Consider the following 23,984-nt stretch of genomic DNA (forward strand, 5'->3'; position numbering starts at 1 on the left):
AGGCGCACGCCCAGCCGTCCCTCCGAGCGCTGGTCGGCTGGTCCGGAAGTGACGCGAGGCTCCGGCTGTAGGCTGGACGCCGCGTTCTCTCGGGGCCGCTCCCGGAGTCACCTCCGAGCAGCATGGCTCTGCAACTTCTGCTCCTCCTCGTCTTGCAGGCCGAGAGCTGGGCTGAGTTGAGCCCCGCGGATCTGGAACTGCCTTCGGGTACGTCGCTCGCGGCGGGGCGGCGGCCGGGTGGGGATAGGACGAGGGAGGGAGTCGCCGGGTCTGGAAGCACGGCCCCGCGGGGTCGCGTCCGCTTTGGCCGGGGACCTCGCGCGGGGTTCCCGGACGCCCCGGGACGTCTGCGTGGGCGGCCGCCTGGGAGCCCATTCCGGGCGTCGGCGGTCAGCGGACTTCGGTTCCCTTTCTCTCGCCTCTCCCATTGTTGCCGAAACAAAACAGCTTGGTCTTCCAGTTCTTTTAATTCATTTTTAATTGAGTTTCTCGGTCAGGATTTGGACAGTGTGGCCAGCCCCCGTGACTTAAATATTCTTAGAGTAAACCCCAAATCCTTACGAGAGAGGTTGTTCTTCCCCCGTTATGAGAATCCGTAAGTGGCAGTGGTTGGTCATCTTATGTCTAAGTCTGGCCGCCGTGCGGTGCTGCCTTCGGGAGCAGATTTGTCAGGCTGTGCATCTTAGCTACGCTCCTCGGAGCGTGTTATTTCTGCCTGCTCACTGAGATTTCCCCGGAAATAAATGCAGGGAGTATGTTTTCCAAAGTTTGGTTGTCCTGGTGATTAGGCGCTCCAGTGAGATCAGTGACTCTCTTCTTCAAGAGTGTTAAACCTAAATCATAGGAAACCCCATCGTCTTGAGTGTCTGCTCGGTATCCACAGTAAGCAGTTGCCAGAGGCCCCGCCTTCTGCACCCTTGGCAAAATCTGAGTCCGAAACTCTCTATTATGCCTTTGTGAGCTCCAGTTAGGGGTGCTGCATTCATATCCACCTGTCCTTTGGCTTGCTTCTTAAGAGGCAGGCAAACAAATAATTAGTCATTCCTTTGGATGGACATTGTTCCAGATGTTGGGAATACAAAAATGGGAGTTCCTCAGTTTCTGTTTTCAAGGATCATGATTCTATTGCCAATACCTAATAAGCGCTAGGCACTGCTGTTACCTTATCACATCTCATTTTCACAACAACCATATAAAGTAGGTGCTCATCGGTATCTCCATTTATGGAATGAGAAATCGAGGCACAAGGACATCTGCCCAGTTTTTAGAGAAGTCACAGCTACTTAGTAGGAAGCCTGCATTTTGGTTCCAGAGTCCAAGTTCTTAACCACTCTGTAGACTGCCATTACCTAGAGCAAGTTAGTCATCTACAAGGGCAGTTACAGTACATTGTGATAAGAGCCTGGACCTTTGCACAGGCTACTGGAAAGCAAGATAGGGGGTACCTGGGTATGACCGGGGAATCAGGAAGGACTTCACAGAGAAAGATGATAACCCCAGAGTTGGAGCTGGAGGTACAGATTTATGTGTACAGAGGGAGAGGTGTGAAACAGCACATTGAATTAATGGAATACTAAGGGTTTCATTGTAGAATATATGTATGAGGCTATAAGGGGAAATAAGATAATGTAGAGAGCTACGAACCCAGTAAATGAAGTGCTTGTCATGTGTAACAGACAACAAAGGAGAGCAACATAGCATTGGCTAATTTAGGCAAATTGGGGGATTTATTAGCTTAGAGAATCCAAGCAGGAGTTAGAGTAGAGATGCCCCCTGGGCCTGAGAAAGCTGAACCAGTAACTCAAAAGTGCAAAGACTATTTCTTATTTCTGACTCTGTGTGCGGACAGCTTTTCCTACTTGGCAGGAATCATGGATGTGGACAGCTTTTGGGCTTTGCATCTTGCAGCTTCTGCCGTCTTAACAAAATCCCAGGAGAAGGCTCTGATTTGCTCACTTGGGTCAGGCACCAGCTTGCAAGGGAAGGACCATGTTCCAGGAGTGGCAGTAGGGTAGTTTCCAGAAGAGAAATATTCCTGAAGGAAGTACAGGTGCTAGGCCAGTAAAATAAATATGCTCACTATATGTTGCTCTAGTTGGTGGGCGGTCATGGATTATTTGAAGAAGAAATGATTTTATGCAGGATCAGTTAGGCCATTTAGAAAGCCTGTTCATCTTACACAGTACTTTGGGGATAGACTCGAAGGAAGGAGGCCAGTTAGGACCCTGCTTAAGTTGGGATGAATCGATGGAAATGGCAGTTGAAATGCAGAAGAGAAGGCAGTTTGAAAAACCTTTAAAAGCAGGGGCTCCTGGGTGGCTCAGTGGATTAAAGCCTCTGCCTTCGGCTCAGGTCATGATCTCAGGGTCCTGGGCTTGAGCCCCACATCAGTCTCTCTACTCAGCAGTGAGCCTGCTTCCTCCTCCTCTCTCTCTGCCTGCCTCTCTGCCTGCTTGTGATCTCTGTCTGTCAAATAAATAAATAAATAATCTTAAAAAAAATAAAAGGCAGAGTCAGCAGGAGTTAGTGATTGGATGTGAGAAGAGCAGATGGCCAGGTTTCCTGGTTTAGGTAGAGCATTAAACCATGTGCCATGCCCTTCTAAGTGCAGGCAGGGTCCTCCTAAGCCAGGTACCCCTACCTGTGCAAAAGTCCAGGATCTTATCACAGTTGTCCTTGTACCGTAATTGCCCTTGTAGATGACTAACTTGCTTTAGGTAATGTCAGTCTGCAGAGTGGTTAAGAACTTGGATTCTGGAGCCCACCTGCCAGGCTCCCTACTGAGTAGCACTGACCTCTCTACAAACTGGGTAGACATTCTTGTGCCTCCATTTCTCATCCATTAATGGAGATACCAGTTGTGAAGATGAGATGCGATAAGTTAACAGTGGTGCCTAGCACTTAGTAACTGTTAGCTACATAATCATGATCCTTGAAAGCAGAAACAGTACCTTCCATTTTTGTATTCCCAGCACCTGAAACAATGTCGGGCGCCTTGTGATTACACAGTGTGCACATACTTGAAGCCAGCTCTGGGAGTATTGTCTGTCTGCTCTCCTGGGAACATCTACTATGGCCTCTTGTACTCCCGGCATTTTGTAAACAGAAGTGCCAGTGGGACACCCCCCCGCACCTTCTATTTTCAGTACATTTGTCCAGGCTTTTCAGTGTATTTCTCTAGTTTGTGTTGTGTTTCCTATGCTTTTAAAGTTAGTTTGAAAACCCACAAGGATAACCTATGCCTGGCTCTTTGCCAGCTTCCTTGTCTCGCTAGTGCCTGACATTTAAAAAAGGCACTCAGTGTGTTCACTCTCACTGTGCTGGGTTTCACATATGCTTGATAGTTCATCTTATATGAGGGAACCTGGTAGGAACAGGGAAGCAGGCAGGAGAACGTAGTCTCTGCAAAATCCCAAGTGGTTGGGAATGTATTGTGCTACAGTGATAGGCTTTTGTTAGTATTTCTTAGTGAATGGATAGGAAAAATAAACTCATGTGTCTAATAATCAGGTATTTCGCTTTTCATCCAGGTAAAACTGGATGAAAACTGATAAAACTGATCCAGTTTTACCTGGATGAAAAGTAGTATATATACTACTTTTATACTACTATTACAAAAGTAGTATAAATATTTTTAAAAGTAGTATATATATTTTTATAAAAATAGTATATATAAAAAAGTGTATAAAAGTAGTATATATATTTGTAAAAAGTAGTATATGTATTTTTAAGTGAAGCAGTGTCTGCCTTCAGCTGTTTGCTCTTCCACGCTGGGTGTTAGTAGTATCCAAGAGCACACTGTACTTTTTCACATAGACGTGGGGCTCTTAAGTTGCTTTCTCCACTGATAAAGTGGAGAAAGTCTTTTTTCTGACTTTAAGGAAATGCTCTGGGTGTTCTTAAACTTTTCATTATTTTATATGAATTCTGTATTTAGAGATTCAAAATACTTAAGACAGTGCATTTTTATTATATTTAACAAGTTATTAATCATAATTTTCCTCTTCATTTTATTCTTTTTTCCATTTTATTCTGATCCATAATTCATATGGACTTTAGAAGGTCCTCATTTTAGTTCTATATAGAGGAAAACCTAAGAAAGAGAAATATAACCCTTGTAAAGAGCACTCATAAAATTTGGCAGCATACAGCAGTAGTGCAGTTGTTATGTGAACTTGATGAATAATTAATGGTTCCATTGTAATTGGACAGAGAAACAGAATGAGAATTGAACCAGAATTAAATGAATTCGATAGGAGGGAATCAGTTTATTTGAAATTTTCTTACTGAGGGAATCTCTTTATTTTAGATTATCCAAAGGCATAGTAATCAGAATGTTGATACCCATTTCAGTCATGTCCATTCCAAAGATCTGATTTCCTTTAATGCATTGTTCAGATTTTTGCAGTGGTCATCATATAATTGTGATAGTATAATAAATCAAGCAAAACTACTTGAATTAGATGCTTGTGAAGTCATCCAAAAATAATAATTTCCAATTCCCATTAATATGTGGAGGTCATTTTCTAATTTGTTAAACTATCGCAAAGATGATGCCTAAGTAACATTTTTTGTGTTGGTTTTTGTGTTGGTTAACAAAAACCAACAAAACTTTTTAGATTGCCAGGTTTTTAAATAGCTTCTCTAAGGCTTTGTTCTTTCATTGGTAAAGATATGTATAATGATACCACCTCCCTCGTAGAATGGTTTGTGTTGGTTCGCTGAGACAGTGTGTAACAATGTGGATCATATTGCTTGTCTTGTAGTAAATGTTTACACATTAATGATTACCATTCAATAATATCCACTGTTACTTATTTTAACAAATACATTTTAAAGATTTTATTTATTTATTTGTCAGAGAGAGAGCGAGAGCGAGCACAGGCAGACAGAGTGGAAGGCAGAGTCAGAGGGAGAGGGAGAAGCAGGCTCCCTGCGGAGCAAGGAGCCCGATGTGGGACTCGATCCCAGGACGCTGGGATCATGACCTGAGCCGAAGGCAGCTGCTTAACCAACTGAGCCACCCAGGCGTCCCAACAAATACATTTTAAAATATTAAATTGTTGCAGTTGTATAGAAGAGATTGTGTTGCCTTTAAAAAAAAAAAAGCTCATCCAAATCAGCATGAGAAATTTTAAAATAGGTTCAGCAACTAAATTGTTCTACCTTTTCCCTGTTCTTCATAGACTAAAAAAGACTGTAGTTTTTCAGTTCCTATTTCTCAACCATTTCTCAACTTGCAGTTACTTAGTCCAAATGGGAATTAGTCTTGAGAAAGGACTTTTCTTGGGGACTAGGTGGGTCTGGTCCAATTAGAGTTTACTGGCGTGCCAAGCACACCCAACTAGATAAAATGAATTAATGGGAGCACTTATAAAAATCATACATTTTAGGTCAGAAGTAGCTAAGCAGATGTTTATTGGATAAGCTGTAACTTGGTGGTGGTTTGAGTAAAAGATTTGGGGGGCTTTTAGTTAGTTACAAATTCCATATAAGGCACTATTTGATATGTCCATCTCTTTTTAAAAAAAGAGGAAGGAAAATACTTCATTCATGTCTCTTCTATTCTGGGCTCCACAACTTAGGAGAGAGAGTGAGTGATAAAATCCAAATAGATTCTGAAGACAGCAGACATATTAACAGTTTTGACCCAGCTAAGGAACTATTTTATGAAGAGTACTCATTTTATTATTTTATTATTTATGATAGTAATATTATTATTTGAATCCTTAGCTCTGAATCTCTTGTAAAGATGTAAGAAAATAATAGAAGTAGAAAGTAGACTTTTTGTATCATCTCACAAAATGTGATGGATGATTCAAAGCCCCAAAATATTGAAGTGTTTCAGTGAAAAAATTTCATGAACATTTGAAACATTTGAAATATGTGCAAGAATTCTCAAAATGTCTTTATTCATCTTAAATCTAGAAGACACTGCATCTTGCTAAGAGAAAAATTTAGAAGGCATTAAGAAAAAGAGCCATTTTATCAATCCTGTAAAACCATTCAGGAGGTATGGATTGTGATCATAAATATATTTGGAAAAAGAAATTGCAGAAGTCTTGGTTTGATATTTCCCCCTTTTCTTCCCTGGACTTCTCATGCCATTTCTCAGTTTGCAATGGAAGAAGAAGCCTTTATAAAAACAATGTCCCTGCCTGCATGGCCCTGCCTGCATCTTTCACTAGGGGAAAGGTGGTAGAGCTTTTCTCGGAGTTGTTCATTCCCAAAAGGGTCTGGATGCTTTAATTTGGAGCATTTGTTTTTGAGCTGTAGTGTCAGATGGCTTAGAGTCCCCCAAAACAGTTCGATTTCTGGCCCCTTTATTGTTAACATCTTTATGCCTCTCACCTTGTCCCTCCCATAGAGAAGTGGGTAAGTGGATTGTCAGATGGTGTCTCCAGACCTCAGAGCTCTGCTCTGCGGTAGATGTATCCAGTCTTTGTAGGCGATTTTATTAAAATTGAGGGAAGAGTTCTGTGGCTGTCCCTTTTCCAGTAGAGGCACAGGTGCCTTTGGTAGTTAATGGGATGGAGGACATGCAGCAGCGCATACTCTGGTCATCATCCATGCTGAGGGAATTTGGACATGTCCGTGGTTCCTTGCTTCCCCAGCAGTTACAGCAGAGCTGTTCTTTCTGGCTGAGGTTTTCTGGTCTTTTGCGACATCGCCATTGCCCTGTCTTGTGGCACTGCTTCCTCATCTCACATACTGATCTTCATCAATCTTTTTGTCCTCTTCCTTGCTCTTTTTTTTTTTTTTTTTTCACATCCTGTCTCTCCCGGTTTATCAAGAGGAAACAGCTGTAACCAGAACTCTCCTTTTTCTCCGCCTGCATTGTAGAGTGTTACAAAAAACTGATTGTTCTTTACTGTGTTTGGTTTTGTTAAACCTCAGCTGTGTTCTAGAAACATTCTGAGAAGCAGATTTGAAAACAGTGAATTATTATTTTAGGTAGCATGCACCAAATAACGGAACTCATTGCTGAAGCACTGTGAGTTACAGAAAACTATCTGTATCATTTTCAAGAGATGGAGAAATCTGTAAGATTATTTTATTTGATGAGATACTCTAGTAGGATCTTTCCTTAAACTCCACAGCTAATCCTTTCTTGCTATTTCTACATATATTTTTATTGACATAAGGTAAATTTATTTTGAATAGAAGTTTGCTGTAAGCCTTAATTATTTTAATTTGAATACAAAACAAATTAAACTTTAGGTCACAAAATTCTAAAACAGTAGAAAATTTTTCTATCCTGCGAGTTTGTCAAATAATGACAAAGGCAGATGTGTAATAACCACATGGTTTCTCTTCTGGTAACATTAAAACCACAGGTTACATCCTTTGGTGTATATATTCGAAGTTTCTCCTTTAATAGAATGGTAAAGTCTGTAAGTATCCACTGAGACCTCCTCCTCCCACGACCTGTTCTGATTACTTTGAAAGCTGTGATTTAAACCCAGTTCTAGTCTAACCAGGTCAAGTTTTAATTTAAACTAGGGGAAATATCATTTGATTCACATTAGAATCAAATCTAATGTGCAAGCCTACTTTGTGGTTTTAGAACCATGATTCAGTAATCTCCTCTTAAATGGAAATGCACTTTACTTAATATTCTATATGCCTTTTCCTCAAATATAGGAATCTCAACCTGAATCTATATAGTAAAAACATAACTCCTGTGGGGAATGATTTTTTTTTTTTTTTTTAAGAGACTTAAAAGACTGAAGAACTCCTCATTATTGGAAGCAAGGAAGGCAGAAAGTTTAGCAACACTGTTGCGTTTGGTAACAGGAAGAGTAGGAAATTGCCTGGTGAGCTTAGCTACCTAGCCAGGGAGGTTGCCATTGTTGCTGAAGGTGCCATGTGGTTTCTTCTTGCCCTTTTTATTTTATTTTATTTTTTTTAAGGTTGATTTATTAGCGCACACAAGCAGGAGGAATAGCAGGTAGAGAGAGGAGGAGACAGTCTCCCCACTAAGCAGGGATCCCGACTAAGGGCTCGATTCCTGGACCCTGGGATCATGACCTGAGCTAGAAAGAGGAACCAAGAGAAGGACTGTTTAACGAAAAGAAACCAGGACCAGGAGGTTTGACAATAATCACCCTCCAGAGAGGCAAAAGATGCTAAAGTTAAGAGATGACTTTTGAGAGAAGTTCACATTCATTGTGAGTTTTCTTAGCATTGGTTTCCTCTCTTACCTGGTAGAAAATAATGTTTATCTGTGACTGCTACTATTTTTTTTTTAAATAAAGGTTTATTTATTTGAGAGAAAAACATGCATGCACAAGCAGATGTGAACAGGGGATGGGGCAGGGGGGCCATGGGTTTGATCCCAGGACTTTGGTATCATTACCTGAGCCAAAGGCAGACACTTTACTGACTGAGCCACAGGTGCCCCTGTGTGAATGTTATTTGATATTAATGTTGACTTGAAGCTAGAGAAATGGCGGGGGCGGGGGCTTGTATTCCTTCCTCACAGGTATAAACTCTTTGAGACTAGATCATTTCATGAATTTGAGGTGCAACCATACAAAACCATACCTAAAGAAACCTAGAAAAAGGAGGCCCCAATATACCTTGCTAAGTTAAGGCCATGGGAACTCTACCAAAACCAAAAGAGAAGAATTAGGGCTAAATCTTCCCAGACCAGTGCTTTTTGGCTCACCTGGAAAGAAATTGCTTAGAGAACCAAAGATGCTAGGTACCAACAGCTATTTCAGAAAGAATAAATAGAAAACTTGTAGGTGTCTGATCACTGGCTGCAGAAAGAGAGTATTATATGCGTGTAGTGTTTGAATCTGTGAGATGTCCTCCCAGCTTCATAATCTCAACCTTTTGGCACGAATCATCACATTTCATTTCTTTGGTAGGTGGTTATACAAGTTAGATAGTTGGGCAGTAACCAAAGCTATTCATTGTGGGCAAGCCATGAAATATATTGGCTTATCAAAAAAAAATCTGTTTTTAAGTTAGTTTTTCCTCCTAAATAATAATAAAACATTCCTAAAGTTATGAACGTATGAAGCAGGGTTCCTCAGCGTTAGTGCTATTGGCACTTTGGACTGCCAAAATGTGGAGAGCTATCCTGGACATTTATGGAATACTTAGCAACCTTTGCTTCTCTTCTGAGATCCCAGCAGCACCCTACCACTACCAGCCAGTTGTGGGAACCAAGAATGTCTCCAGACAGTGCCCCCTGTCCCCTCTGAGGCACAAATCACCTCCTGTTGAAAGGAGAAAAGTAACTAGAAAGGGGAGGAAAAAGGCAGTAGAATAATTGTTCCCAAGTCCCTATTTTTTACCTAAGTAATTCTGGATCTGTGTTCTGCCTTAAAAAGATAATACAAGTATAAAATAATTATAAATTAAAAGAATGTACCAGTTTGGGTTTGAAAATTGAAATTTTTGTTTTGGGAAAAAATATAGTAAGTGTTTCCTTCAACAGTAAGCAAATACCTTAGGTATATGAAATTAACACCTCATGTGTCAAATTAGGAAATCTGAAGTGACAAGTTGTATAACCAGGAAAACCCACATTCTTTAATGTCCAACCCAGGGAATATTTTTCTTTTTTTCTTTTTTTTTTTTTTTCTCTAAGATTTTATTTATTTATTTGACACACAGAGGAAGATCACAAGTAGGCAGAGAGGCAGGAAGAGAGAGAGAGGAGGAAGCAGGCTCTCCGCTGAGCAGAGAGCCCGATGCGGGGCTCGATCCCAGGACCCTGGCATCACGACCCGAGCCGAAAGCAGAGGCTTTAACCCACTGAGCCACCCAGGCGCCCCGGGAATATTTTTCTTATTAGAGTTCCAGTTTATATAACCCCCAAGTAATCATGATTATAGCTGGGGAACTTTGACTTTTATTTTTTACTTACATTTTTAAAAAAATATTCATTTATTTGAGAGGGAGAGAGAGAATCTCAAGCAGACTCCCCACTGAGCACAGAAGTCCAATGCTGGGCTCTATTCCAGGACCCTAAGCTGAAATCAAGAGCTGGAAGCCTAACCAGCTAAGCCACCCAGGCGTCCTGTGCTGGGGAACTTTAAAAAAATAAATAAATAAACTTTTGCCTCTCTCGGAGTTTTTGAGGCTGATGATATGTTTGGAAGCCATGTTACCTGACCGCATTGCCATTCATTTATTTATCTTAACTGTAATTGTAAATTATGTATAATGGTTTTCAGGTAGGATTGAATCATCTTAAAATTGAGGTCAGATTGCCAACTCTTTATCTTCGTGTTCATTGATAAAGAAGGGAAGGAAGGGAGGGCAGGAGAGAGAAAAAGAGAAAAGGAGAAAGGGAGATGTATGTGTGTGATGGTTTTCCAAGGGATGGTGGACAACAACCTTTTACCCTGAGCAGGGGAATAAATGGCTAGTTTTAATAACTAGTTACAAGATGTTAAAGTGACTTCAGCCTATTCGCTCATGTGACTCACATCTCAGTAGACATTTTCTGAAATGCTTTAAAAGAGCAAAGGTAAGAATATTGACTATGTTTTGTAAAAAGCACTGCACACCCCAGAAAGTAATGTTAATGAAACTGACAAGGTGGATGGCTCCTGGAGGCAAGTTAGGTTTCTATTCCTGTATTACAGAAAAGGTGCTAAGGTGTGTGATGATACCAGGCAAAGGGCTATGAGCTTATAGGGTATTTTAGAATGAAATTGACCATCCCTGGGGTAGCCAGTTCTCCTCTAGCCTTGTAAGGCAATCTCTGGTATCAAATATAGGAAATTCTGCTTATTAAATGAATTGAGGATTATTATTACAATGGGCAGTGTATTTATTTATAAAAATTCCTAACATAATAAGAGATTTATTGCCTCTACTATATTTGTATTTCCCTCATACTGCAGTGTTGTCTCAGGAATTTAAAATGAATAAGAATGCTATGCATTTTCCAATAAAATTAACTTTTATAAATCTCAATTTAAATAATTATATTATTTGTCCTTTGAATTTTACTTCAAAATACATATTTGGCTAACATAGCTCTTTATAGGGTTTTCTAATGTTAATGATGGTTTCTTACAATTGTCCGTTTTACTTTTTGAATCTCTTACAGTGCCAGTACCAACCAATATTAACATTAAGGCCTATAACTTTAATACTGTCCTATATTGGGACTACCCAACCATGCCACAGACCCCTGTTTTTACTGTACAGGTAAAAACCTATGGGTAAGTTCTACTCTTTAATCTTTTTTATTCTGTTTTTGTCTAGGTCTCTTTACTTTCCATAACTGTGTAGTTATGTTTCCTTTCCCATCATCTTTCCTTTCCCATGTGGCAGGACTTCTTAAACTGTAGATTTCCAGAAGTGCTGAGGAGGCAAATTAATTATTTTCAGAGCACTTCCTGCCTCTTAGTTCTTCTTCCTGTCATAATTGAAGTAGGGGAGTCTCACTAACTTTTAAGACTTAAAGATCTGTTTATTTGAGAGAGAGTGCTCGTGTGTATCCGAGCGGGTGGGGGGGAGGGTGGTAACCAAGGGAGGGAAAGAGAAATAGAATTCTCCAGCAGACAGGGAGAGGCTGGGGCTCAATCCCACGACCCTGAGATCATGACCTACATCCAGATCAAGAGTCAGATACTGAATTGACTGAGCCACCCAGGTGGCCCAGGAATTAGAGATTTTTTTTTTAAAGGCATGACAAATAAACCTTACAATTCTGTATTAAAAGTAATGATGCCAGGCGCCTGGATGGTTCAGTGGGTTGGGTATCTGACTCTTAATTTTGGCTCAGGTCATGGTCTCAGGGTCCTGGGATCCAGCCACACGTTGGGCTCTGCAGTCAGCATGGAGTTTGCTTGTCCTTTTTCCACTGTTCCTACCCCCACTCTCTCTCTCTCAAAACAAAATGTTTAAAAAAATAAAATGATGTCCTCTTACTTTCCATAGTGAATGTATTGTTGAGTAGAAAGATGAAATCTTCAAAATATTTCTGACAAGTGTCAGGAGTTTGTGCAATGTCTTAGATTCTGCAGTCAAGTAATGATTATTTATGTTAATAGAATCTAGAGTTATTTAAAGATAAGATTTTTAAAAATTGTATGGGGAATGTACTTTGTTTAAGTGTTGTATTTTGAATTGAGCTTCTTTATTGTAAAGGAATTTCTAGTACTTCTAACCAGAGTAAGGACTTCCTACTTTGTCTGGCTTCTTCAGCCTATTGTTCAGCTCCTTCTACCAGTCCCATGCTGTAAATGAAAAAAATGAAGCAGAAACAGAGATGATTCGAGTTTATAAATTAACAGTAAAAGTTATTATTGTGCTTCTTTATTCCTCTTCATTTTAGGAATGCAGTATGGATTGATGCCTGCAATACCTCTCAGAACTTTTGTAATATCTTTTCCGTAATTAATGATCCATCACTTTCTCTCTGGGCCAGAATTAAAGCTAGGCTTGGACAAAAAGAATCGGCCTATGTAGAGTCAAAAGAATTTATTCTGTGTAAACAAGGTGAGTAGAACTTTTAAATTTGAAATTTTAAGTTTGAAAATACTTACACATATCTTCTGTATATGTTTGCTTTCATTAGCACTTGCTAAAAATTATCACAATGCCCAAGAAACTTTTGGAGGACTTTAGGGACTCTGTGTCTTATTCTTTCGCTGGGCCTCACAAAGTAGGGCTATGAGGTGCCCATCACTTTTGCCCCTTCTAAACCATTACAGTTCCATTCCCTACAAGCACGGATTGGTGCTGCCTAGGTGGACTCTGTGCTGGTCTTCCCCTTGCGCACCACCACACCCCGCCGCCCGCCCCAGCTCCATCACTCGCTGCTGAGCTATGCGCACTGAAGACAGCTTTCCCTCTTCGACCCTCTGCCTGATCCCCAAGGCCTCAGCTTAATACATTAACAAATTTTAGATTTCTATAATCTCCTCAACCCCAGTGATTTTTTTAGCCCTTTCTCCTGCCAGCAGTGCATTCCTACAGTATACCTGACCTTAGTTATCACCTCAGGCTCCAAAATCGTCATGGCCAGTTCTTCTGTGACTGAAATCCTGCCTTGTAGTTCTCACAGCCTCACGCCCGGGCGAAGAAGCAGTTAGTCCCTTGACTCCTCCCTCGTGTTCTAGGCCTTGTGCCTTGCCATCCACCTCACTTCCGTCCTTGTTCAGCCTCCACATGCGGTTTCTTCCACCACAGCCTGGCTTCTCCTGCTCTTCAGACAGTTGCCTACTCCACGCCCTTCCTCTACATGCCCTTGAAATAGTTTTATGCCCAAGTCCATGCCTTTGTCATCTTAACTGCACCATCTGTATGTCAGATTTTCCCCATACAGATTTATCAAGGGCATACTGTGTGCTTGGAAGTACACCAAGCCCTGAGGGTAAATTAGCAAATAAAAATAGGCCTGCCTGGCATGTAATGGGCAGTAAAAACATGAAGAATAAGCAAACAGTTCACCAACAAAGTCTCAAGCATGAGTGACACATAATAAATATTTGTTGAATGAATGAATATCTAGTTTTGATTTTCACCATAAAAATTGAGTGTATTATGGGATTGGGAGGGAGACAAACCATAAGTGACTCTTAATCTTACAAAACAAACTGAGGGTTGCTGGGGGAGGGGGTTGGGAGAAGGGGGGTGGGGTTATGGACATTGGGGAGGGTATGTGCTTTGGTGAGTGCTGTGAAGTGTGTTAACCTGGTGATTCACAGACCTGTACCCCTGGGGATAAAAATCTATGTTTATAAAAAATAAAAAATTAAATTAAAAAAAATTGAGTGTATTTAGCAAACTTTCATTAAGAGCCTTCATGCCAGCCATCCGTAAGCACTGGTGATACAGAGAGTTTCAGTGAGTGTTCAAAGGTGACTGAAATGCCTTTTCTGAAACATTTTTTAGAGAACAGGTTTTCTTTGTAATAAGCAGACCCACAGAAAAAGGAAAAAACTTAATAGAGCTTCTGTTACATGAAGGTTTTTTAACAGGATTCGTGACCTGTTGACTTTTAGCACCAGAAGTGCATTTAAGCTGTTAAAGGAGAGCTTCTATTAGATAAAAATACATCCTGCTTGAGATTAATTTAGTATTTCTTTATTAAGGACATTTAGAATATCTTCTAGATATTTGTGGAGTGGTTTAAACATAGATCTGCCTTAGAACAACTGAAAGAGTATGTTAACGGATTGAATTGGGCAGTTTTGTGTAATGCACTATAAAGTTCCAGGGCAGTGCTGATTCTCCTTTTTTTTGTGTCCCTCCCACCCTGCCACAGGGAACATTGGACCACCTGCAGTGGGTATTAGAAAGAGGGAAAACCAAATCAACATTGACATATTTCACCCTTTAGTTAATACAAGTGAAAAAAAGCCAATACCCATATATGATGAAAATTATTGTCACATATTTACGTATACTGTGTATTTAAAAATAAATGGAAGTAAGGTAGGTATTTCTATTTCCTTTATTCTGTTCTGTTTTTCTGTTGCTAGCATAAGTTGTTTCTATCTATAGTGTAATTAAAGTGAAATGCTTATGAACACTCAGGCAAGACTTACATGTCTTCAGTGTTGGTAAGAAAAAACCACATAAATAAATGTTGTTGAGGGGAGTTGCTGTTGGAGTTAATTACTAATGCTGGGCAAGTGAATACATTTAAGTTTTGCCTTGGCCTCATTTAACAACATGGCCCTATTTTAGGATTTTAAACCTGTTTATTCCTATTTCTCCACTGGTAAGACAAAGATGATTTTAATATTATCTTCCTCATGGGTAGTGATATAAAATAATAGGAAGCTATAATTGGAATCCTTGTTTTTGAAAGAGAAAGTTAGTGGTTCTGCTGTGGGGATATACTTGCCTTCTGGCGCTGATGTACAGACCACACTTGGATGGGAATGACTCTAATCCATCCCTTCTCTGCAGTGCTGCCATTGCTTTATTAAATAGTATTTGTCAGGCACGTGCACCGTGTGTCCCTGGGACCAGCAGACTGCAGTGAGCAGTACAGACCCTGCTCCAGTGCTTCGTGGATTGGAGAAAAACAGAGCAGAGAGAGGGGATGGGCAGTGGGGTTGGGGCAGTAGTGATCTTCAGTAGTATGGTCAGAGCAAGGAAGGTGTTACTGGAGCCAGGTCTGGAGGGTTCTAGGAGGTGAGCTTCATGGATCTAGATGGGGAGATTGTTTTAGGCAGAGAATCTGGCAGAAGCATGCTAGGCAGAGTGCAGGCCCAGATGAGGTCAGAGGTCACCAGGGCCACATCTCTTGGGGGCACTGGAGAGATTTGACGTTATGCTGATGAAGGTGTTAAGTCTCGGAAGGATTTTAGCAGGAAGAGCGACATCTGACTTAGATTTTAAAACATCACTCTGGATGCTTAGCAGAGTCATCCTTCTCAGGTACACATCTACCCTTCCTTCACTCCTTAAAATCTTTTCACAAATCCCTAAGAGCTACAAAATCATACCTAAATTCCCTTCCGTGGCATGGCCTACCAGGCCGTCGTGATTTAGCCGCTTGTGTCCTTTCAGCTTCCTCTCCCCATTTTTTCCAACCTAAGTTTTATTTGTGCTGTGGTGAAGTGCTTTTGGTTCTTTGTTCCCTGCAGGTACCATTGCTGTCTCACAGAATGTCCTCTCCACCTTCTCAACTTGGGCAAATTTCTGCTCATTCTTCTATCGAGCGGGCATTTCATCTCCCCCTTTGAATTCTCTTCTGACACCATAGACTCTTTGCACCCCTGTGGTTTGATCATTCCTAGTTCCATATAATAGCCCCCTTGCAGGACTCCTGGCTCACATTTCTTTCTGCTCTGGGGGACGTTGTTTGAGGTCCGGCCCCACTGTCCTACCTTCACGTGTTCAGGCACTCCCTGGCACAGAGGATGCACATCCTTTGGCTGGTTGGATGAATGACAAACTGTCAGAGACTGCCTTTGTCCCTTCAGTGTACTACTACTAGGAGATACCATGATCTTGGCAAAATCCCTTTCATATTCTTCTACGGGTACTTTTATCTCTCATCAGCTAAGTTTCTAGCACTATTAGAACAAGACTAATGACTGCTGGTTGCTTTAACAGCTAACAATGAACATTACTGCTATTTGAGTTTTTAAATCTGTAATCCCTACAAAGCACATCTTAATGGATATGTAGCATAATGCTGTGTTAAAATAACAAATTGACTTCTTATTTGATATCAACTGTTTGCAGACATGTTCAACTTTGACCAATAGGTTTCCTTCAAGTGTTTGATCAGGATAAAAATGGTGCTTTTTTGGGTCTGGTTTTGTTTTTGCAGAATAAAAGAAGCCATACATTTTCATTGTTGCTGTTTTCCCCATACAGATTCAGTATAAGTTGTCAGAAGAGAATGAGGATGATTGCAATGAGACTCAGTGCCACCTTGTTATCCCAGTGTCCTCTCTGAGTTCGCACTACTGTATTTCAGCAGAAGGGTTCTCAGAAGATTGGTCTGTTAAAACTGAGATGTCTGATGAACTTTGTATTACCACTTCTGATGATAACCACATAAAAGGCAAGTTTCTGCCGTTTTTTCCTAAATATAAGGAAGGATAACAGAACTAGAGTAATTGAAAAGAGGCAGTTTCAGTAAATCTCTGTTCTTTAAAAAAATATTCAGTGGTTGCATTTCTCAAAGAATTCCAAAAGCAAAAATAAACTCATTTCTCAGGCATTAAGAGATCTAAAACAACCAATTTGGAAAGCTGTGTGATGACCCAGAGAAGAAAGAAACATAATATCTAAAATTCCATGCATAGATGTCTGCATTTCAGGATTACACATAGTGATAAAAAGCAACTTATTTCAGTATAGCATGATGTTATGTATCCATTAGAATGTTCTCTGTTGGGGTGGTGAGTTTAAAAACTGAATAGCAGAAATATTCATTGGCATGTGTGATGTGAACTGGACAAACACTGGAAATTAGTATCTGAAAATAAATGTTGATAGGTTATGGGTCATTTTTATAACATTTAAAAATACTTTTATTTCATTATCTTTTCTTTGTGTGTGTGTTGGGGGGGGTGTACATATGATGGAACTTTAGAATTGGTATTTTCAAGTGTCAGGTACCTTAACAAAAATTTGACCTATTCTTGGTACTTAACAAAATTTAAATGTCATTATAAATAATTTATAAAATATAAAACTCTAGAAAAAAACAAAATTGGGGCACCTGAGTGGTTTAGTGGGTTAAAGCCTCTGCCTTCAGCTCGGGTCATGATCCAAGGGTCCTAGGATTGAGCCCCACATTGGACTCTGCTCAGCAGAGAGCCTGCTTTCTCCTCTCTTTTTGCCTGCCTCTGTCTACTTGTAATCTCTATCTGTCAAATAAATAAATAAAATCTTTAAAAAAAAAAAAAAGAAAAGAAACCAAAATTATCTGTAGACTTGCCATCCAAATATTTCGTTATAATTTGGTGGTTTTTTTTCTCATTCTGTTCTCTTTTTCTACATAGCCATGATCGTATTATATAGTATATAAAATTTTATGTAATGCTTTAAGTACATATTTTAAAATATTTTTCCATTTTAATTCATATACTTTATTAATATTGTTTTTTAATCTCTGCAGGCTATTTCATTGTGTAGAATTTGTATTCTATTTAATGTTCCCCAATTTGGGACTTGTAGATTATTTATGATTTTCTCTGTGATAGCATGCTTTGATAACTCTTTGTATAGGTGTATTTTCCAATTAGGCTGTTTTTATAATATATTTTATTTTTGTTTATTTTGAAAATTTATTTATTTATTTTAGAGAGAGACGAGAGCATGAATGGGAGGGGCAGCAGAGAGGGAGAGAGAATCTTAAGCAGACTCCACGCTGAGCAAGGAGCCTGAAGCAGGGCTTTATCTCCTAACCCTGAGATCATGACCTGAGCTAAAACCAAGAGTTGGATCCTTAACCAACTGGACCCCCCAGATGCCTCTCAAAATTTTATGATACAGACATCTTCTTTTTTTTTGTTATGTTTGTTTGTTTGTTTTAAAGATTTTATTTATTCGCCAGAGAGAGAGAGTGTGCAAGCAAGGGGAGAAGCAGGCTCCCTGCTGAGCAGGGACTGGGACTCAGTCCCAGGACACTGGAATCATGACCAGAGCCGAAGGCAGATGCTTTGTTGACTGAGCCACCCAGGTGTCCCTACAAATATCTTCTGGAAGAATGGGAATCTAGGCTGAAGAATTAGACCAAATGCCTAAAACTTAATAACTTTTAGGCTATTATCATGAGGGTTTCAAATAGTTTGTGACTTAAAATAATGCAGTGCATTTTATGCCAACTTGCTATTGGGTTATTTTGAAAAAATAAAATCCTAGTTAATACGTAAAATTTGAAATAATGCAGATGCCCAGATTTTTTTTTTCTTCAATGTCTGAATTACAAACTGAGCTGGTTCTGTGGCCACATGGTGGTGGCCCTGACGCTCAGGAGCAGGCCCTGCTTCTCATCACAGTGATTATACCTTTACTGTCGTAGTAACTTCATATTTTTCTGCATCCTGTAATAGCTGTTATACTCACGCTCATTTAGTCATCATTTCCAGAGCAACTATTCCAAAAAAGTAACTTTGGAATAGAAATGAAAGGTAATGAAATGCCAGTAAGGAGGCTAAACACCACCATGATCATTTGGAAGAGAGGACTGTGAAAATAGAATACTGAAGATTGTGCTTTGAAAATAAAAAGCAAAATTAGAGCTATAGTGATTAATCACACTGTAGTGATTATAGATGTATGTGCTCTGAAACAGATCTTTCCTATTCTAAATTATAATCTCTGGTTTGCGTTTAAAGGCACACACGTAATTCCTGCAGCTTTCCTGTCCGTGTGTGTTGTATATATGTCTGGTTACCTTTACAAGTATTTGCAGTCTTGAAATAAATACAAAATGAAACAAAATTCTGAGGAGTGGGATTAAATGATTTTAAGAGTTATAAACATTGTCAATTTATTTCTGAAAGAATGGATTTTTATTAAAATTTCTTCTGCTTTTTAATGGAGAGAAAAATGTAACTAGGGAAACACCCTATGTTGGAGGCTTTAAGGAAGTTGTTATGAAAGTCTGTGTTAGCTACTTCGTGTCGTGTAGGTGCAGAAGGTAGGAAATTGCAGAGCTGGGAAGAGCCTTTTTAGTTTTCTAGGACAGGTGCACTGAAGCTTTTTTCATCTTGCCTAACTTCTGTGGCAAGGGTTCTCTGCGATTCTGACCGTATTAATTACCCAGTGGGCAAATCTATTAAAGAACAGCAGTAAGACTTTATAACTATTTCATGGATATAACAGTATTCTGTCTTAATTCTAACTTGCTGTTTTTTCCCTTCTTTTAGATTCTGTTTGGGTTCCAATTGTTGCCATTCTGCTTTTTCTAGTACTTATTCTGGTATTTGTATATTGTTACACTAAGAAGATGAATCCATGTAAGAAGGAAAGCATCATGTTACCCAAGTCCTTGGTAACATATTTTAATATTTTTCTTTAATTATATATACTAAAGCATTTATTTGGACTCTTTTGATAATTTTCTTATTTTTTTTAAAGTAGAATGACGTTCAGCAGCATGTCACCTGTCATAGATTGGTTGATCTACCACACATCCAAACCCACATATTTTTTACTACACATCATGTACTTTTTATGCATAGAACAAGAGCATAATTGGATAAGTCTGTTAAGGAGTTTAAAGTTTAGTGGGAGAAGAAGATCAGTATTCAGTGGGTGTACGGTGTTCAAACACAGAGGTTTTCATCTGTGCCAGTGAGGACTTTGTCCACCGTTGGAGGGTGGGATTTCATTGTGGCCCTTCCAGAGACAGTGATACAGGAGCTTCTTGAGGGACAGACATTTATCGAGGTATTAAGGGACAGTCTGTGCTAAACCCCAGCATCAAGAAAGTGTGGCTTTTGAAAATCCTAAAATACAGAAGCACCATTATGGTTGGAGTGTAGAAGGAAAGATGGCCACAAGTGAGACCAGAAGTTTGATGTTTTTTAAAAAGATTTTTTTATGTATTTGAGAGGGAGATAGCATGAACAGGGGGTAGGGGAGAGAAATCCTCAAGCAGATTCTCCACTGAATGCGGAACCTGATGCTGGGCTTAGTCCCAAGACCCCAAAATCATGACCTGATCAAAATTAAGAGTTGGATGCTTAACTGACTGAGTCACCCAGGCACCCCAGAAGCTTGACCTTTTAATGTCTAACATCTAAAAGCCTTTGTATGATGAAAAGAACATCTCCAGCTAACAGAATGGTAATTATTTGAATCAAATAGGACAGGAATAATATCTATAACGTGTAAAGGACACATTTCAATTTGTTTTGAAAACACTACCTTAATGTAAAGTGAATAAGAACTATTGGTGGTAGGTAACTCATGTATGAATTGTAGTATTTGTCCTTACTAATTAAGGATAAGTAAGTAGATAAGCACAAACCAACCTTGCAGTATGCAGTTTTATACCCACTGGAGAAGGAAAAATGAACCTGAATATCCAGTAGTACCAGTAGTAGTCAAATTGGTGTATACTAGTAAAAGTAATTCAGCTCTGGTGGGAAGGTAAACATGTAATGGGTATAATGTGTAGTAGTGCCATAAATAGTGCAACAGCCTTTGACTTAGTAATCCTACTTTTAAGAATTTATTCTTTAAAAAAAAATTCCTAAATGAAAAGATATGTAAAGATACTCACTTCAACATGTTCTAGAATTAGTAAAAATTCGAAACACTTCAATATGCACTGTTAGAGAAATTACTTTAATCATCAGTATAAAATTGTATGAGGCAGTGAAAATTCTAATAAAAATTATAATTATGAAGGCAAATGGTGAAATATTATGTAAGTAGGTGTACTCCCATTACACATGTGACATGCATACATGTGGAGGTGATGGAGAAAATTATTTAAATTTTAATTGATTTAATTATTTAATTTTAATTGAATGGAGAAAAAGCAACACCTATGGTTAGATGGTGGATGGCTTTTTAAAAATTCTAAAAAAACCTTGCTCTTAATATAGTATATTTTCATTTAAAAGCAAGAAAAGACAACCACCAGATGCTATTACATTGTTACCGTAAATCTGCCATTTAGTGGTATATTTCATTGCCCATTAATTACCTTTAGACAGTATCTTTTTAAGGATATGCACTTAAGTTTAATAATTTATTATTTTTAATCTTTGGTTTCTCTTCCCTTAGCTGTCTGTGGTAAAAAATGCCTCTTCAGAGGCAAGGTCTGAACCAAAATGTGTATCACCCATCACCTACCAGCCAATTGTCCCAGAAAATGAGAAGATGGTCTGGGAAGACCAGTTGTCTCCAGCCACAATTATAAGTATGCCCACTAAAGACAGCCTAGGAAAAACAGAACACCAAGAAGACGTTTCCAGTGAAATCGAAGTGGTCACCGCTGAAGAAAATAATCCTGACACAGCTTCTGGTAGCCCTCTGACCCCAGGAATGGGAGAGAGTTCTGTCCATACAAGTAGTAACCAGTCTGAACCCTGTGTCATCACCTTAAACTCCTATCACTCCAGAAATGGTTCCGATAGTGGCGTTGTGGAATCTGACAGCTTCTTATCTGACTCAGAATTTCCTCCAAATAATAAAACTGAAATAAAGACTGAAGGACAGGAGTCCGTAGTGCTGAGAAACACTACCACCTCCTTTGGTTACGATAAGCCGCATGTGTTAGTGGATCTGCTTGTGGATGAAGGTGGTAAGGAGTCCTTGATTGGTTACAGACCGACAGCAGATTCCAAAGAGTTTTCCTAATCAACGAAGATGTGCCTACTTTGAAGAATCGGCTTTTCCCATGTAGGTTTTCCTCTTTATTTCCTGAAAGGATCACCTTTCAGAAATTGTATCTTTGTCAATATTAACCAAAGAAGAGTATCTGGGTTTACATAAAGTGGCACTGTTATAATTGGTCTGAAAACTGCAGAGGCTTTGGAAAAAAAAAAAAAAAACATTGTCACAGTTGGAATTTTCCATCTAGGTGGGCTGTTAGTGAAAACTCGTAAGAACCCTCCTTCCTATGATAGTAGGTGAGATAGCCTAGGGTCCTTTCCAATCACTTCCAAGACCTAGAATAGATTTTTTTTCTTCTCTGTACCTCAGCATATTTGTTTTTGGAAGTCTATGTATATAGTGTGTGTGTATATATATATATACATATATATATGTTTTTTTTAATAGAGCATGAGAGCAGGAGTAAGGGGTGATGAGAGGTCGAGGGAGAGCAAGAGAATCTTAGGCAAGGTCCACACCCAGCACAGAATCTGATGTGGGGCTTGATCCCATGACCCTGAAGCCATAACCTGAGCTGAAATCAAGAGTCAGATGCTTAACGGACTGAGCCATCCAGGCGCCCCATGTATATAGTATTTTTTTTATACGTAGTATTTTTAAATGCTCACTTTCAGAAGAAATCCTGAAAACTTCCCCATATTGAATTTAATTTCTAATTCAAATCAATAGACTTAATAAAGAATATGTAAATAGAAACATATATGTCTTTTTATGGAACATTGCATTTGGAGACTGATAAATAAAGTATTTTTAAAATTCATTTTGTACTTATTTATTCAAGCACTCAGGCAGTAACCTAGTATTTTTTAATCATTTGCTCGCTTCCATGCATTAAGACTATAGAATTATTTTCTAATTATTCATATCTAATCTTTAAAACAGTCCTAAAAATAATGTTTAAAAGTGGTCCTTTTATGTCTGTATTTTAGTACTTATCCCTGTATTAAACACTGTTCCAGGCTGTTTGGGAAGGGGGAAAAAGCAGATTTTTTGGAGAGCATGGGGATTGAGGGGTCCTCTAGCATAAAGACAGTGGTCAAAGCCATTGGAGTAGATGGGAGCCCTGAGAAGCATGTGTGAAGAGAGAGTCCCCAAGAGAGGCAATTTGGTAACAAATTAACAAGAGAGTTAATTTGTATATTACACAAGGAATTCTTGGGAATTACAAAGAGGATAGTAATTTCAAGATTCAAATGAATTAACTGACCAAAAAAAAAATTTTTTAAACATAATTTCTGTGAGTAAGTTAACCAGGGAGAAACATTTCCCTTCACTTAAAAGTACAGATTAAAATGAGGTGCTATGTTATTCTATTGTGGGGAAAAAATGTTGTAGTCAATACTAATGAGATTTTGGTAAAACTAGTATACTCACTTATTTGGGGAACAGTGTCTTTACAGTTTTTAACTAATATATGAGTACATATATTCCATAAAAATACATACCCTTTTCAGAATTTAATCTTTTGTATCAAAATTGTAAAAAATAAATCTTTAAGATAAAAGCATATAAGTTAGAAAAGGAAAAAGCAAAAATATGAGAATAATTGAAATAGACAAATTACTGCTTTCCAAAAGGATTGTGCTAATAATAGACATTCCAGCCACATGTGTACATGGTTTTCGTGTCCTAGCTAATTAGGATAATAGTCGTTTTAATTTCTAACAGCTGTATAGGTAGCCATTTTAATACTTCTGTTTGCATTTCTTTAATAATTAGTAAAGTTGAGCATGTTTTATGTGTTAGGTATTTAGACTTTAGACAGGTACAAGAGTTTGCCTAATCTTGTTCTTTGTGCATCTCTTTGGGGGCTGTTTATTTTTTTTTTTATTGACTGTATCCTTTGCTGTGAGTTACATATTTATTTAATAATTTCTTATCTCTTACCCTGCATGTGTTTAAAATGTTTATAAAGTCCAATTTATTCATCTTTTCCTTCCATTTTAAAGAAACTCCCTAGAAAATACAAACTTCTACCCACATTTTCTTATGTTATTTGGGGATCATTGTTTATTTCATTTCTACACTGAATTCTTTTATCCCTCTAGATTTTTTTTCTTTTTGTGCAAGTGGGAAAGTAGGAATCCAGCTTTATTATTTTGGTTTCTAGAGCTGCCATAATAGCACAAACTCGGATGGCTTTAAACAATGGAAATATATACCCTCACCATTCTGAG

General features: G+C 38.8%; 1 protein-coding gene across 1 annotated transcript; it reads left to right on the forward strand.

The window, feature by feature from the left end:
* The first annotated feature begins 11 nt into the window (after positions 1–11).
* On the forward strand, positions 12–22,567 carry IFNGR1 (interferon gamma receptor 1). Its single transcript, XM_004740288.3, has 7 exons — positions 12–207; positions 11,078–11,192; positions 12,311–12,474; positions 14,246–14,415; positions 16,318–16,507; positions 19,326–19,450; positions 21,196–22,567. The coding sequence occupies exons 1-7, from the start codon at positions 123–125 to the stop codon at positions 21,769–21,771; spliced, it is 1,425 nt and encodes a 474-aa protein (XP_004740345.1). The 5' UTR covers positions 12–122; the 3' UTR covers positions 21,772–22,567.
* Positions 22,568–23,984: the final 1,417 nt, after the last annotated feature.

This window comes from Mustela putorius, unplaced genomic scaffold (genome assembly GCF_011764305.1).
Source record: "Mustela putorius furo isolate JIRA1106 unplaced genomic scaffold, ASM1176430v1.1 tig00003863_pilon_pilon_pilon, whole genome shotgun sequence".
NCBI classification, from domain to species: domain Eukaryota; kingdom Metazoa; phylum Chordata; class Mammalia; order Carnivora; family Mustelidae; genus Mustela; species Mustela putorius.